This window comes from Haliotis rubra, unplaced genomic scaffold (genome assembly GCF_003918875.1).
Source record: "Haliotis rubra isolate DU_JTF1 unplaced genomic scaffold, ASM391887v1 Scf225, whole genome shotgun sequence".
Taxonomy (NCBI): domain Eukaryota; kingdom Metazoa; phylum Mollusca; class Gastropoda; order Lepetellida; family Haliotidae; genus Haliotis; species Haliotis rubra.
Window position 1 is genome coordinate 574,012 of NW_025766281.1, and position 15,627 is coordinate 589,638.

The following is a 15,627-nucleotide window of genomic DNA, read 5'->3' on the forward strand; positions in this document are numbered from 1 at the left end:
GAAACTAGAAACAGGAAGTAGAAGAACTAGAAGTGAAACCACCAAACAACAAAGAGAGACTGAGGGAGTATTGTTTTACGCCGCTTTTAACAATATTCCAGCAATATCACGGCGGAACAACCAACAAAGAAATATGTTGTGATTACCAATCACATTCTAAACATAACTAAGTTCACAAATCCCAACAGAACTCAATAAAGGTATGACTGTTGCAGTACAAAACAGAGTCACAGTACAAATTCAAAGTGTGACAGAATTGCGTTCCAAGCCCGGAATCGCTTAAAGTACGCAAATTAATCACTTATCCCGGACTTGCAACAGCTCGAAGCGTTTTTCACTCTTCCAAAATGGCAGAGCGATTACCGTTTGTTCGCCAGGACCTAATGAAGAACGTAATAAAAGAATCCCGATGACGAGCTGATGAATTTATGATTGTTGATGTCTACATTGGACCTGTGGAACAAACTGAGGAATCTGGGATGTAATCTGCCTCTGTCAAATTCCCACCTGATCAATGCAAACAATTCTTGTTCAGCCGTCGAATTCAAATTTCCCTAAGTCGCCAGTTTGATTTGATAATGAAGCGACCTCATCCAGCGGTTGGTGCGATTGCTAGAGGCTGAAACTTAACACTCGGTTGTCAGGCGAATCGCTGTACATCGCTTAGAAGCGATAGTTGTTTGCGATGCACCCATACTTTCCGGGGGGAGTGAGGAGAACTGACGATGAAGGACAGCTTGTATGAGACTCATTCGCGTCAATTTCACCGCACTTACATACAGTAACAGATAAATGTAACATATTCGCAACGCTTCTGTTTTCTATGCCACATTATGAATTGTCCATGCATTTGGCAACAGATGTTGATTGAGAGTCAATCCCTACACAGAAATAACCGAACTAATTTATGTGTTGAAGCCTAATACTGCCAATTCTGTAGCATAAAATACCTTTTCAGCAAAAATTCTCGCAGCACAATGAAATACGTAGAATGTTTGTTCGGGTTTCTTATGATGCTTGCTAAAACAAATATCGTCCAGCTATACAACATTGTCGGGATGTGGATCAGACAACCAGAGTTAAATATCTCTGAGAGAGATGTGTGACACACGAAATGTGTGTCCCAAATTTCCGCATTTTTTAAGATAATACCTCAAAATGACTGTGTCAGGGGTTATTAATTATAATCGCTACGAGTTTCAAAACAATAATATCGTATTTGTATGTAATTAATGAACCTTAATCTTTAACATCGGGCTTATATTTCATAGCTCTGGGAATATTTTAGTCTGAGTGGTTTTTTGGTCATTCATATTTATTTCAGCGAATCCATTTGAAATTCCACAAGGGGTGTGACAGCAAGGTTTCACGAATGTTCAGTCTGAGAAATATTTTAAAGTCATTTTTGAGTATCTGCTTGGGGATTTAATGTAGCTGATTTTTTTTGGGTGTATATTCAGTAAAACAATTCCCATTTGTGATGATTAAACCCTATTAAGAAAATTAACATAATTGGAAATATAAGGTGAACAGCTGGTAATAATTACATTAGAATATGTCTTTAACAAATATGTTTTTCTCCTTCTTTTAGTTGTATCAAAGTGGTTTAATTCTTTAAAATACATAAGTAAAAAAACCCAAAAACAACAACCTAGCAATGTACATGTGCTTCGGTGATATTAAGAAACATTGGAATCAAACAGGGTTAGAATTATCGTTCTTGTTTAAAGTAGTTCTGATGTTCATACGCCAATGTGAAATCCTTCCAGAGGGGCACGAGTCGCTATTCGGCTTGTCCCGGAATAACACGAGTGGGTCACGAATGGGAAAGTGATTGACCGAGCGCTTCAACCGCCTGTTGAACATCCGCACCTGTTCATCCGCACCTGACGCCACTGCTCTCGTGCCCGCCCGCCGGCCTTCACATGTTTCGCTTGATGCGTCTCAGTCGAACACGCTTGCACAATCAGTGACATTAATGAACAAGACAAATATGTCTTTCTTCAGATTTCGATCATACACTTTTTGCGGGTCCTATCCATGGAGTTGTGTTCAATATCAACGTTGACATTCCATGGAATACATCTAGACTTCATTCGCCCGCAAGAAAAATGCCGTAGAATCCAAAGAATTGCATCCTCAGATGAGGAGGAATTAAATGTCTCTGACAAATTTTATATTCACATCTAGTTTGACTGTTACAATAGTTTTTTGCGATAATATAATCAATTCATATTCGAAAATAACTATTATACTGACAGGATATAAAACTGATACTATATTTCTACGAAGATTGTAAAAATTATATAGAGCACGTCGTGTCTTACATTGGTCAAACCTTATATCATTATTCTGATAGTTCCATACAAAAAGAGCTATGTTTTTGCATCTTTCATTGTACACATAAGAAGAGAAATACTTATGTTCACTATTTGTTGCTGCAGAAACAGAAACTGAAAATCATGCATTCTTCTGATGTGGCAAACATCAGCGGCACAGGGACCATTACTTCAAACAACTACAAAATGTCTACAAAGGCCCACTAACTATGACGCCAATTTTGCAATCCCAAAACCCCCAAGTTATATATTGCACAGCTCTATTTTTACATTATGTTTTTAAAGTAAGATCCCAATATAAATTATGACCACTGTTTCATGAAACTGCCAAATTCTGTGACTGTAGGCCATGAGGCGGATATAACTTCTGTCTGCCACATAATCATAAACAAACAAAAGTCTTTTGAAAAATATTTTCATGTGCATTGAAGTATTCTTTTATTGATGTCAAACAGGTGCGCGTGTTGTTCACATTAAGATACACAACCAAACTATCTAATTGTTTATCTACTCAGGACATTATTTAAATGATAAAATCAGTCATTTTATGTTCTGAAGAGCTTTAAATTCTGACAAAGAAACCGATACCTTTTATTCAATTAATGGGAATATAATTATACTATCAACATACCAATGTCTCATTCTCCGACGTCGCAAAATACATAAACAAGCCATGACGTCAACTAAAATGTTCCAGCATTTTTAGTAATTTAATTACATTTGAACACATGGCTGTTAATTATGGTGCAAAATTAGTAAAAATACGTCATCATTAACACTAGAATATGAGAATCTAAGAACTATTTTACATGTTAGATAGGGCTATCCAATTCGCTAAATAATTCGCATAATACGATGTCATCATTTCTTGAAAATTGTGATATTACCAAAACGTATTACCATTAAAGTGTGGAACTTTGGATTGGAATAGTTTGGTTCACCGTTAACAAGACATCACGAAAGCATAGTGTCAACAGCAAAGTCTCTCCTAATAATCCAAGTTGCAATGATCTAGTATTAAGCATAGCGGAGTTATGTCCCCTTATCTTATACGTGTGTGACGTCTCTGTCGAGGTTTGACGTTACAGAGGAAAATCCATCTTTAACATTTATTGCAAGTTATTTTTAAATTGAGTGTCTAACGTTATACATAAACACACAAAGCAATTTCACATATACTTATGTCGTTCAGATATAGGGCAGTATTTTGTTCGCTTACACTTTCCGTAAAGGTGCTAAAGTATACTACAAACAAAAAATATGGGAACACCCTAAAATTTGATAGTCGTATATAAACTGAAACGTGGTGAGGTCGTTTATACTCTAAGGTATATGCTGCTTTTTGTGTGCTTGAAACGATATGTTGGAACATGCAGTGAAGCAACTGATTCAATATTCGTTGAGTTTGAGTGAAATGAAACATTGTTAAAAACAGCGAAAAACAAGGATGCTTAAACACACCAGCACCATGTTTGATTCAAACGCCCAAACACAACAGCCTAGTGCATGTGGAAGACAGACGTCCCATGCAGCAAAAGTTGCATTTACCTTAGAGTATAAATAACCTCACCTCGTTTCAGTTTATTTTCGACTATCATATTTTAGGCTGTTCCCATATTTCTTGTAGTATATATAAAAGCGGAGAGATTTACTGTTTATTAACAAGATTTCGGACAACATCTAGTAGTGTATTTGCAGGTTTCTGTTTACTCTCACTTCACAGTTCTCTTACCTGATTATGTAAGGATAAAACACACCAAATGACAAAATATCTGAAAATACCTTCAACAAGTTTTGTTCATATTAAGAAAGAAAAACGAATCAATTTTGAATCATGAACGCTGACACACGACAACATGAATGGCACACACCATGTCAGTGTCAGTAACGACATGTACTCCGTCTCTTTCTACACCAACACTGCACTGACTTCACAGAGCACCACGTGACAGTGCACCACGTGACAGAGCACCACGTGACAACAGGAGCTCTGCCACTTTCTGATGTCCCCAGTCTCTGGCCACGTGGGCCGCTGAATCCCCGTAGATGTTCCTTACGTTGATGTCCACCTCGTCCTGTGACAGGATCAGCTTCACGACATCTAGGTGTCCTCCCCGACAGGCGTAGTGAAGGACGCTGTTACCGTCCCGGCCATCAGTGACACATCAGCCCCTTTACCCACAAGGAGCTCCACCACATCTCTGTGTCCATTCTCTGCTGCCCCTGTTTACGTGACCCACTGACAGGATCCGCTTCACAGCCTCAAGGTCACCGCGCCAACTTGCGGAGTAGAGGTCGCGGTGTGCTTGTGATGGAGTCGCTGCAACACAAAGTAAATTGCGTACATCAAACATCTTTATCACACAACTGGGGCGGTGCGGTAGCCTAGTGGTTAAGGCGTTCGCCCGTCACGCCGAAGACCCAGGTTCGATTCCCCACGTGGGTACAATGTGTGAAGCCCATTTCTGGTGTCCCCCGACGGGATTTTGCTGGAATATTGCTAAAAGCGGCGTAAAACATACTCACTCATTTGTCACACATCTACAATGTTTTCATCATGTTGATACTTAACTCGGGCGTTGCTACATCATTTAAATAATTCCATCATGCATGACAACAATGCAACATGCAACATGATGAGAATGCCAACATATAGTTTCTGGAATTTCTGGAATGGTGTGTTTGACGTATAAAATCGTTTTGTTAGAGCCAGATGTTGTAGCAATATCTTGTGTACCGCTTGACAGTGTTCATGCTTTTTTAAAAAACTTTACAAGTTGATAATGTCAGTACAACTGTTGTTTGGTAACTTAGGATTGTAGCTAGCTTCACTGACTTTCAGCTGTGGGTGTTTGAGAGCTGTTTTCGCATTGAATTTGTTGTGCTTCCAGCATAACTTAAGGTTGTTCAACAAAGACGACATTTAGTGTTCTTTACCGTTGAATCAAGGTCAAAATGCGCCCAAACGTTTGACTTTTTCCCTCGATCATCCATGATAGACACGTGGCAGATGTTACGATTAGAGTTTTCTCCCTTTTGGGTACTTGCGTCCTACGAATTGGACTCGAGTCCTGCACGACCCGACTCGGCCTCGAGAACTCGAGTACTCGTGGGAGCCCTAGTAATAAGATATAACGTTGGTTTATGTCAGAGTGTTTTGGTTGTTGTTTAGCGCCACGCCCAGCAGTATTCCAGCTGTCTGATGGCGACATCATCATACATATCTTGTCAATGACATCCTGTGATTGACAATATGAACGTCGATCGATACCATAGAGGAGACTCATCCCTCAAGTCATAATCCCCACGGGTATATAGTAATCTACATCAGTCTGTTAAATGCAGGAAGGATAAAGGACATAGCTTCCTGCCTGCTGGGTTCCCCCACCTACCTTGCAGATCAGAGTATTGTGTCGTCACTGGCACTGGTGGACCCGTCTTGCTCTGGCTCGGATCCTGTCTCGGGTCAGTGGAGGCTGAAACAAGGAATATGTTGTTCAGCTTATAACTAGGACTGCACGATATTACTGTTATAAGGTAAAAATGCATCCCTAAACCCATGAGAGAATTACATCAGATTCAGTATTTACATTTGCAGTTTTGCTCATGAGTCATAATGGTTTGGCACGGTAGGCAAACAGAGATTCGAGAGAATGGCGTTTAGCCGAAGGCTAGGGACAGAGAGACAGAACACATTCGGTGTGAAATACATAACAGATTAATCTTACATTGGTTCAATAACAAATCAATTAAGAGATTTGAGTGACCGAACGGTGCTGCTCAATATTCAGGAGGCACAATATTCATGAGGGCAAGGTCGGATATAGGATTAACGAATCAAAACGATGAGTTGAAACATGAGATCTGGGCAGGCTCGAACCATATATAAGACAGGTTTGGCGCGGGTAGAGTGGTGCGCGGCCCAACATCCTCGGAAGCCAGTCCACGCCACCCAGTTGCCCCGTGCCTGCCCTGTCTTTTGATGAAGTTGTATTTAGAGATGGACTGAGACAGAGTAAAACTATGTGAGTATAACCTTGGTGTTGCGTTTATCTATGAAATGTGTGCCAGTACATGGCACGCGTGGCTAGTTAGGAGTCACGGTCGTCGGACCCCTCACTCCTTGACTTAGTATCCAGCAACGGACCAAGCGAGTGGAGCGCCAGAGCTACCATCTCCCCGAACAATGTGGAACGACCATAATTAGTAGGCAACTGTGGTAGGGTTTACTGAAACCCAATCGCCGGTTACGACATTACCGGTGTACCGGTTTATCGCAATACGCTTTTCAAACCATACGTATTGCAATAGTTTGTATGGGAACCGGTATATTGGGTAAAGAACATATATGAAGTTTTGTGATATGGTTTGAATAAAAATCTCCACGTACTTTCATTCAAAACAAATGTTTTCCTTCGTTATTCAATCATGACAAAAAGAAAATAGAATCTCTGACTATGCAACCTAATTTGAGATTGCTCTTATCAGAACCATAACACATATGTTTAGGGACTGATAATGTAGAAAATAGGATTGACATGCATGATTAGTGTCACTCACTGTCAAACATTTAAGTTCCCAATATATCGCAATAACGGTACCTGAATCGCAATATATCGCAATACGTGTCGCAATAAGGGTACCTGAATCGCAATATATTGCAATACGATTTATTTGCCAATACACATTCCTAATTATAACTACTGGCCACAGAGAGGTTTGAGCCTTTCACAAATGTCTTGCCGCCTTTCAACATTATGTTGGGCTAAATTCCAGATACATCAGCTACAGCAGAGGTATTAAAAATATATTTTTCAATTTGTTTGAAATAACTGTTCAGACGACGTGTCTATGCAGGAAAAGGTAACACTTCCTAAATTCAGTTTTTAAAGTTTTAATCTGTAAATGCAATAAGCTGTGCACTGACAGTGTGTTAACAGCTGAGATGCTCCTCTTTGTTGAACTGTTGCAACTGAATAGACTGTTATATTGTTGTGATATATCAACATGAACGGTGTAACCCCAGGGTTTGTTTTAAGTTAGGGGCGAACATATTTTCAATGGGCACTTCATATCAATATACATGATGATTCACATTACTACACTGAAAGAAAAATAGATAAACAGATGGACGTATACCTGCTCTTAATTCCTCTATAATAATCTATTAGGCTGTACCCACACGCCCAATCAACTCTATGCAGGACATGCACCCTTGGCATGTCCTTGTAACCATATGTTCAAATGCCCAACACAATCTACGTTGAGATACCCAATAACCTATATGTACACATACCCAATAAAATATGAGATCGAGCGACATTATGTCCACTAGCCCAATAAACCCTATGTTGACATGTTATGTGAAGCCTATGTTCACATATTATTTGAACCCTATGTTGAAATGTTATGTGAGCCCTATGTTGACATGTTATGAGAACCTTATGTTGACATGTTATGCGAACCCTATGCTGAAATAAGGGTGGTTTAACATTGTCGTATTCAAAAAATGAAAGGTTTCTACGATACAAACACAAAACATCTACCTCCGAGATATTGTTTCAAAAGCAAAATACACATACTTAATACGTATGCAGTATGACTGTAAAACTATTGGCTAAATTCAAACGAAATAATAATGTTATGCTCATATCTTCCGAATGGAATATCAAGATAGAAGGTTAATTAAGCGTCTAATTACTAAAACTGTTACCTGCTGTAGTTCCAGGATACGTCGTAGTCGAAGTCGTCAATGACACCTGCGACAATGACGATGTTGTCAACGAACTTTCATTAACGTCACTCTCCTTAAACGCTTTCCTCATCCAACAACAACAAGACATATTCAGTGTCACTAAGTCCTCTGTAAGACCAGAGAGTTGTTGCTTTGCATCAAAAAGTTCATAATTGGTGCGATTTAGTTCAGATTTCAGCATCCGTGCATCATGCAGATCAGCTACCGTCTGGTTCAGCTGCAGGTGTAATGCGCGAATGTCTTTGGTCACTTCGCCTCGTAGTTTTCCAAGACTCTCTCTGTAACTGTCGCTGAAGGGGTCTGTATTCTGATTTTGGCTAGGATACATATCTGTATACAGAAACGTACCTGGGGTACACATCTGTAGTACCCGTGCCGACAACGACCCCTTCAGCGTAAGTGTCTCTTTCCCGTTCAACACGTCTCAACTCTTGTGTTATTGCTTTGTGTTTTGCACATTGGCTTTCAGGAGAATATTGAGAATATGTCCGCTGATAATTGCTTGTTTGACGAGAGGCTTTATCAATGGAAGAACGAATGTTCCAGTCAGTTCTTCTTTCAGCGATGACTCCAACACCTTGAACTTGCTAGTCAGTTTTGTCTCAGTATCAACAGCTGTACGTTTCCATGCATTCATCTCCAATTCCACCAGACTCACCCGTGTAGACAAGGCTGCCAAACTGACATCAGCATGCACGTCCTTGACGCCACACGAGACCAGACTGAAGAACATAAGCGTTGACATTTCCATTGCGCAAGTGAACTGTGCACCACGCAGCTAGGAAGACGACCGCCTCGCCTCCGGGTAAACGGCTTTTATGGCCCGACTCAAGTGTTTGGCAGAATGCCAGCCTGGGGAAACACACGCTACACCAGTAGTGTGCGTACACGTGGCGTCATAAAAACTGACATGGCGGATAACTACATGAGAAATGAAATGGATATCCAGTGCCAAGTACTCAGTGGGCACAACGCTGTTCTGTGTATTAATTGTAACACCAAATGTATTAAAGTAACACCAAATATATTGTAACACATGTTATAATTGGGATTACACGGATTCTCGGTGAAGTACAGATTCTAGTATTTTTGTTAGGTTGAGTCCACAGAGGGCCATAGGCGGATCCAGAGGGGTGGGGTGTGGGGTGTTTGGGGGTGCAGGGGTGCGCACCCCCCTTTTTGTGCTGAAAGTTTGTTAAATGACCGTTGAAACTCGGGTGAAAATGAAGTGTGCGCCCTTCCTTTTCTCAATAGTGTGCACCCCCCCTTTCTCAAAAAGCTGTATCCGCCCCTGTGAGGGGTACACTTTGTAATAGTCTTGTCTCACAGTCCCTGAACAACGTTATTTTCCCTACAACCTAGCCCTCCCTGCAGTGCTGAAGCCCTAAATAAAGCAAGTCTACATTTCCCTCGGTTCAGGGTCTGTTAACATCTGCCAGAAAACTAACTCACTTTGGGGATCGGATTACAAAGTAAACATATCTAACTGCCATGGCTGGTCTGACCAACATCCTCACCAGTGGTCTGGAATCTTACCTCACATTTCCATCTGTCAACTCTTAATTAGAAGCACTCGGGGTGACACGAAGCTATAGAGTGGGCCTTATGCACAGTTTCTGGTATTTAGGAGATAAATCAAACAAAATGTTGGGGAAATGTTCCTCCTGAATGTTATGCTATAAAAGGTATTTTTCATTGCCTGGCTTGGGTCCACACACCTGGCAGCTCCATTGTGACTGGTTAATGTTTTAATGATAACTAAAACACAAGGATTCTTTTGATTCCTGGTATAGGAGATTATGGTGTGAACTTCGGTTGTGTTTTGATTATCTCTGTTTATCTACGCTAATTGCTCAACAGTAAAACTCAGTGTCAACATATGGCAGTGACCGATTTGTTCACAAGCCACATGTTTCGCTTAGTCTGTCTCACAGTCCCTGAACCACATTATTGTCCCTACTGCCAAGCTCTCTCTGCAGTGCTAAAGCCCTAAATAAAGCAAGTCTAGATTTCCTCAGGTGAATCTCTGGTCTCCCTAGGGCTCCTTTTCAATTTAAATGGGCTTGTTTGTTACTATCAAAATTATATATATTCAGAGACTAAGCCTTAGTCTAGTTCAGTCTGAATGATTTAATCCAGGGATTGTTATAGGACAAGTATATGGCGCACATATCCACGCAGCTAGCACATGCTCAAGGTGCTGTTATTTCTTTCCCTCGATCATTGGATGTCAATCTCAACGGCACATGGTATTATCAATTTCAACTCTCTGGGGATCATATAACTCTTGCAGCCACTAGACGCACCAAGTTATTGCGGTTTTCCTATCCTTACGAGGTACCCATTCACAGCTGGGACAGCGCAACGAGGTGTTTGTACGTATTCATGTGGCCACCATCTGGATGCGTGGGTTCTTTTAAGTGCACACGGTTCAAGTAGAGTCTGCACACACAGTTGACTCCAAGGTTCATATTCCAGGAATTGTTACAGAAACAGATGGTTTGTTTTGGTTTTTTTTTTGTTTTGTGCAAGCAAACTGAACACAGTGAATATGAACAGAAATGAAGATATGGAGAAAGCCATACAAGTTGGACTTGAAAAACTACGAAAAGAAGAAATACGTCCAAACCAACGGATTGTTATCACCAGAGACCATATAATAGAGGGACGGCCCTCCCCAACAGTTTATCACTAACCATCAGCGCTACGGCCTGGCATGTAACTGATACACATTGACACCCTGCTGCTATCTTCCCTCTACCGGTACACATGCGCAACAAATGCGCAGACATTCGCAAATGAGCGCTCTGGTAACTACGTAAACAATATTGCGTAATATCCGGACCGAGAGTTAATTGCCTTAGCGGGATTTCACCGGCTGCGTTTGACAGTTAAACCAGAGACCATATAATATTCTTCATGGAATGCTCTGCAATAAATATCTTATCTTATTATATGGTCTCTGTTATTACGTCTTACGTCAATGACCTGTAACAGCGGCAGTGTTGGGTTATAAATGTCCACTTTTGTCAATGTAGGTCATGCTAAGAGCAAAGTTGTACATTTCATGTAATCCGACACCTTATAAATCGGTTTGCTACGTTTGCTCTCTTTAAAAAAAAATTAAACACCTTTCTAATTAAACGTTTAGCATCATCTGAATAAGCTTTCATGATGACAGCTAGAAGCAGTCAATGTGAATGATCCAAACGGTCTATCACTGTGCAGTGCACAGGTAACTATCATGAACTGCACGTGCATTTACCTTTATGACCCAACACTGCCGCTGTTACAGGTCATTGGCTCCCTCCCTCTGCGAGCAGTCTGCGTTCTGCTGTGTATTTTGTTGACAGTTACATAGACAGATTCTTTAATACAATTGCATAAAATCGGTGATTTACAATGTGATTAGGTTGTCTGACAAAACATCCACTTGCAAAGTTTGAGATCGATTGGATCACTGGATGAAGAGATATTTACAAAAAAACCGGGTCCACATGCATTTCATGCCAAACTATAGTGTGGATGGTCTGGTATCTAGTGTTGAACTTCTAAAACATTCAGGAGCTCAAAGATGCAGAAGCAAACCTGGGTCCAGTTGTACAAAGCGATCTTAGCGCTAAGGAGACCGTAACTCCGATACCTTAACATAGACGTACGACTAGCGTAGCGCTAAGGTGACCGTAACTCCCATACCTTAACATAGACGTACGACTAGCGTAGCGCTAAGGTTGCCTTGTACAACGGCACCCTCATCTTTACAAATTCCACGATTTGGTGACAAAGTTGGACAAATTTATATATTCAGAGACTAAGCGTTAGTTTAACTTTGTAATTGTATTTGGACCTTTTGGCCGTGGGAATCGTGGCAAATTATACTTGTCAGGGGGGTGCACAAAGTCCAGACAACAAAACACATAAAACACCTCCTACTTTTATTGCGTAACACATATCAGGGTCCTTTATGTATTACTGTACACAAATATAATAATGAGGCATATTTCCATTACTTATTACACACAGCATTACTAGGTTACAACACAGTGTCACTCACTCACTTCTTCAGCACTGCATTACTCACTCAAACACAACATTTCTCACTCAATTCCTTAACGCTTCACTACTCATTTTTTTAAAATTCTTCCACTTTCTGGCCGCTTCATTGCTCGCTTTCTTAAAACACATCATAAGTCACCTACCTGAACCAAATTTTCTCTCTTAACACTGCGTTACTCACTTACTCACTCACTAAAAACTACATAAATCACAGTATCACTCACTCACGCCTTCAACACTGCATTACACACTCACATTTATCAGCAGCCGTCTCACTTTCTTAAAAACAACATTACTCAGTTCGTTAACGCTGCAGTACCCTCACTTAAAGGAGAATACGAGTGAATTGCAATAATTTGCTTGGTGAAAGATAAAGTCATCAGAAACATATTCCCAAATTTTTTAATTAAAAATTATGTATAATTATGTTTTAATCGCGAAAACAGTTTCTGTAAATTTCAGCTTCGGCCATTATGCATATTTCGCTGGAACCCACGTGTCGTTCTTTTAAATGGTACGATGGTGTATTGCGTTGCCTGGGGATGCACGGCATCATCGTACATGGGAAAGAAACACCATTTCTTCCGTTTTCCAAGTGAAATGACAGATTTCGGCAGGAGAAATGCGCCGATCATTCCGAGTCGGACGCATGTGAAAGAGACATGCACGCATGGGGTATGGAAATCCCCAAGCTAGGCCGAAGAAGGAAAAAGTATCCACGAGATTCATTTATACTCCATCATTCCCTGTAACAACTTACTGTCAGTGTATTTTAACATAAATTAAATCAAGTCCGGTTGCCAGTCGAATTGCCCCCGCTACAAAATGACCCAGCAAATTTGGTCAAATTGCCCCAGTGGGGTAGTCAAAATGCCTCAATTTATTTAAAATGAATAAATATAGGCCATAAATGCATAGTTTTGTCAACTTTGATATTATGTTCTTCATATATAAGTATATACATAGTTATGAGTTTACTAATGAAACATTTATCAGAAATATTACTTCCTAATAACTTTTATATGAAGAACATAATATCATAATAAGTTGACAAAAAACTATGCATTTACGGCATATATTCAATCATTATAAATAAATTTGAACAAATTAGAATGAATGACCAAATTTGCTGGGGCATTTTGTAGCTGAGGGAATTCGACTGGTACACATGAGATATATATTATGAAAATCAGTAAGTGATTTCACATGAGCTTGAAAATGTTTCGCTATAACGTTCTTTTCGGTTTGGAGCCCTAAATGATGCAGTCAACTCGAAACATTGCCGAATACAACGGCAAATCATGAAGTACTTGTTGCTTTCATATTTTTCCATTTTGCCAATTACGCACGTCGGCATCAGACTCGCTATTTGTCAGTAGTGTGTGCCGTGAAAGTTGTTCTGTATTCTCATTGGCTGACAAGATGTCATTCTAAGGCTATGACCGAGTACCATAACTATTTCCATAACCAAACAGTGGGGAAACATTCGTTGTCCTGACTATTATTTTATAATTCACCAGTTTTCGGGGAATAACTTATCTGCGTCGCGAATATTATCTCTGCTCGACCAGGCTGGGATCTTGTATCGAGACTTGATACGTTATTAATGAGAACTAGGATCCTAACTTTTTTCAACAAAATAATTCCAGTGTAATTTTTGAAGCAGATAATTTTTATTTTCCCTCGTCTGAAGCATAATTATTTTGTTTTTAAATCCCAGACACCATACAGTCACCCATTTGACACAAAAGGAACTACAATCAAACTTTTTTTAAATTTCTTAGGGACTGGTCATATATTTATAGGGGTGGGTTTGCTGGTTGGAACTGTATCACATTTTGCTGACAAATAGTATTCTTGGTAAATGATATGGTCTATTTTTAAATTTATTTTGACCTCAAGCGGTGCCTCCGTTTCGCTTGATTCTTCTTCTTCATCTTCAGTGGAAGATTGTCTTGCAAGGTGTAAAATCGGATCGTATTGATACGGTCTAACTTCCATTTCAGAAATGACATCAGGGACATCTTTTACTGCTTCAGAATCCACGGACACTGTTAAGTTGTGAGGTAAAATCAAAGAGAAAGCCATCAGCAACAGGCACTTATGACGTCATGTCACGTGATACCCCCTCTGCTCATTATCTGTCGGGTGTTTCCGTAATAGGCAGAAATACGAGTACGTTTTTGTGTTTTTATTGCTATTTTACAAACTTTTTGTGCAATTTTAATCACGGAATGTGACTTTTAGAATATCCTTTACAATATATCAAAAGTTTTGTTTTCGTTCGTATTCTCCTTTAAGACACTGGATTGAACACTCACTCACTCACTCACTCACTCACTCACTCACTCACACAGTCACTCACACACTCACGTCTGCAGTACTCACATATTAGAAACACAACATTAGGGTGCACGCACACTACGTCCTCTTTTCTATGCGATGCGTTACAAAACGCACACCGTGTATTTTACTATGACCGCGCACACTACAACCGATGCATCAAGGCGATGCGATCCGATCGCATGGGATTCCATTTGTGACGTCATTATGTTGCAACAATTAGGGGTATTTCCCAATGATATACGCCTCACAGACAATGTTAGCGTGATTCCGTTTCAGTGACATGGTGCAGTTAATATTCAACAATGCAATCAAAACAATTGTATGTCTTCTTTCCTTTTAGAAAAGTATACGTTTTATATGTTTAACTTCTTCGCCAAAGATACAGATGTAAATAATTGATGTTGATCAATCTGAAGGAGTATTTATATATAAGGAACATTTACATGACACTCAGGAGGGTGCACAATTGCAATAAATAGAGAGGGTGTCAAGCTATTACAGAAAGATCCGTTAATTTCTAGACCCCTCTGCCAAATGGCAAAACCTGATATACTTGCAAAATAATGAAAATGCGAGGGAAAACTTACCATAACTCTTGCGCCACATGTTCTTCTTTCACTGTCCAGCGAGGAAATGGAGTTGCTTTTGGGGCAACTCCACATTTCGCGTGGACAGCGCTTCCACCCCGTGGAATATTAACCGTGCTTCATTCAAACAGAGGAAACAACCACTTCAAGTAAATGCCAAATGTCAAAACGCAAATATCTGTCAGTTATTGGTATTTTACTGCCGTTTCTCAGTCTCAGTCAGTTTAGTTTAACGCCACACTCAGCAATATTCCAGGTATGTGGCTGCGGTCTGTAAATAATCGAGTCTAGACCAGACAATCCAGTGAACAACAACATGAACATATATGCAAGAAGACCCGGGTTCTATATGAAGAGGATGCTATAACGCTTAGTATCATATTTGTAGACTGAATTTATTCATATTACATAAAGTTAAAATATCTTACCATTTAAAACAAATAACCTAAACCAATGAAGAAAATAAAGATTTGATGAAAAATTTGCCTGCCAATCCCAGATAAATAAATATGACCACCTCCAAATAACCTGGACAAGACAACCA

The 15,627-nt window shown here is 39.9% G+C and overlaps 1 protein-coding gene across 1 annotated transcript; it reads right to left on the reverse strand.

The window, feature by feature from the left end:
- Positions 1 to 4,270: 4,270 nt before the first annotated feature.
- Positions 4,271 to 8,587, reverse strand: LOC124277673 (BRCA1-associated RING domain protein 1-like). Its single transcript, XM_046713405.1, has 4 exons — positions 8,053 to 8,587; positions 5,732 to 5,815; positions 4,518 to 4,659; positions 4,271 to 4,475 (listed from the first exon to the last, which is right to left on the reverse strand). Exons 1-4 carry the CDS (start codon positions 8,453 to 8,455, stop codon positions 4,271 to 4,273), a joined length of 834 nt encoding a protein of 277 aa, XP_046569361.1. The 5' UTR covers positions 8,456 to 8,587.
- Between the last annotated feature and the right edge of the window lie 7,040 nt (positions 8,588 to 15,627).

Bases quoted from the DNA above. Each gene is read 5' to 3' on its own strand.
- LOC124277673 (XM_046713405.1), bottom strand. From the start codon at position 8,455: ATGTGTACCCCAGGTACGTTTCTGTATACAGATATGTATCCTAGCCAA. The intron at 4,660-5,731 runs GTAGGTGGGGGA...TTTGTGTTGCAG, and splicing joins ACAATACTCTGATCTGCAAG to CGACTCCATCACAAGCACAC. The intron at 4,476-4,517 runs GTAAAGGGGCTG...GGACGGTAACAG, and splicing joins TGTGGTGGAGCTCCTTGTGG to CGTCCTTCACTACGCCTGTC.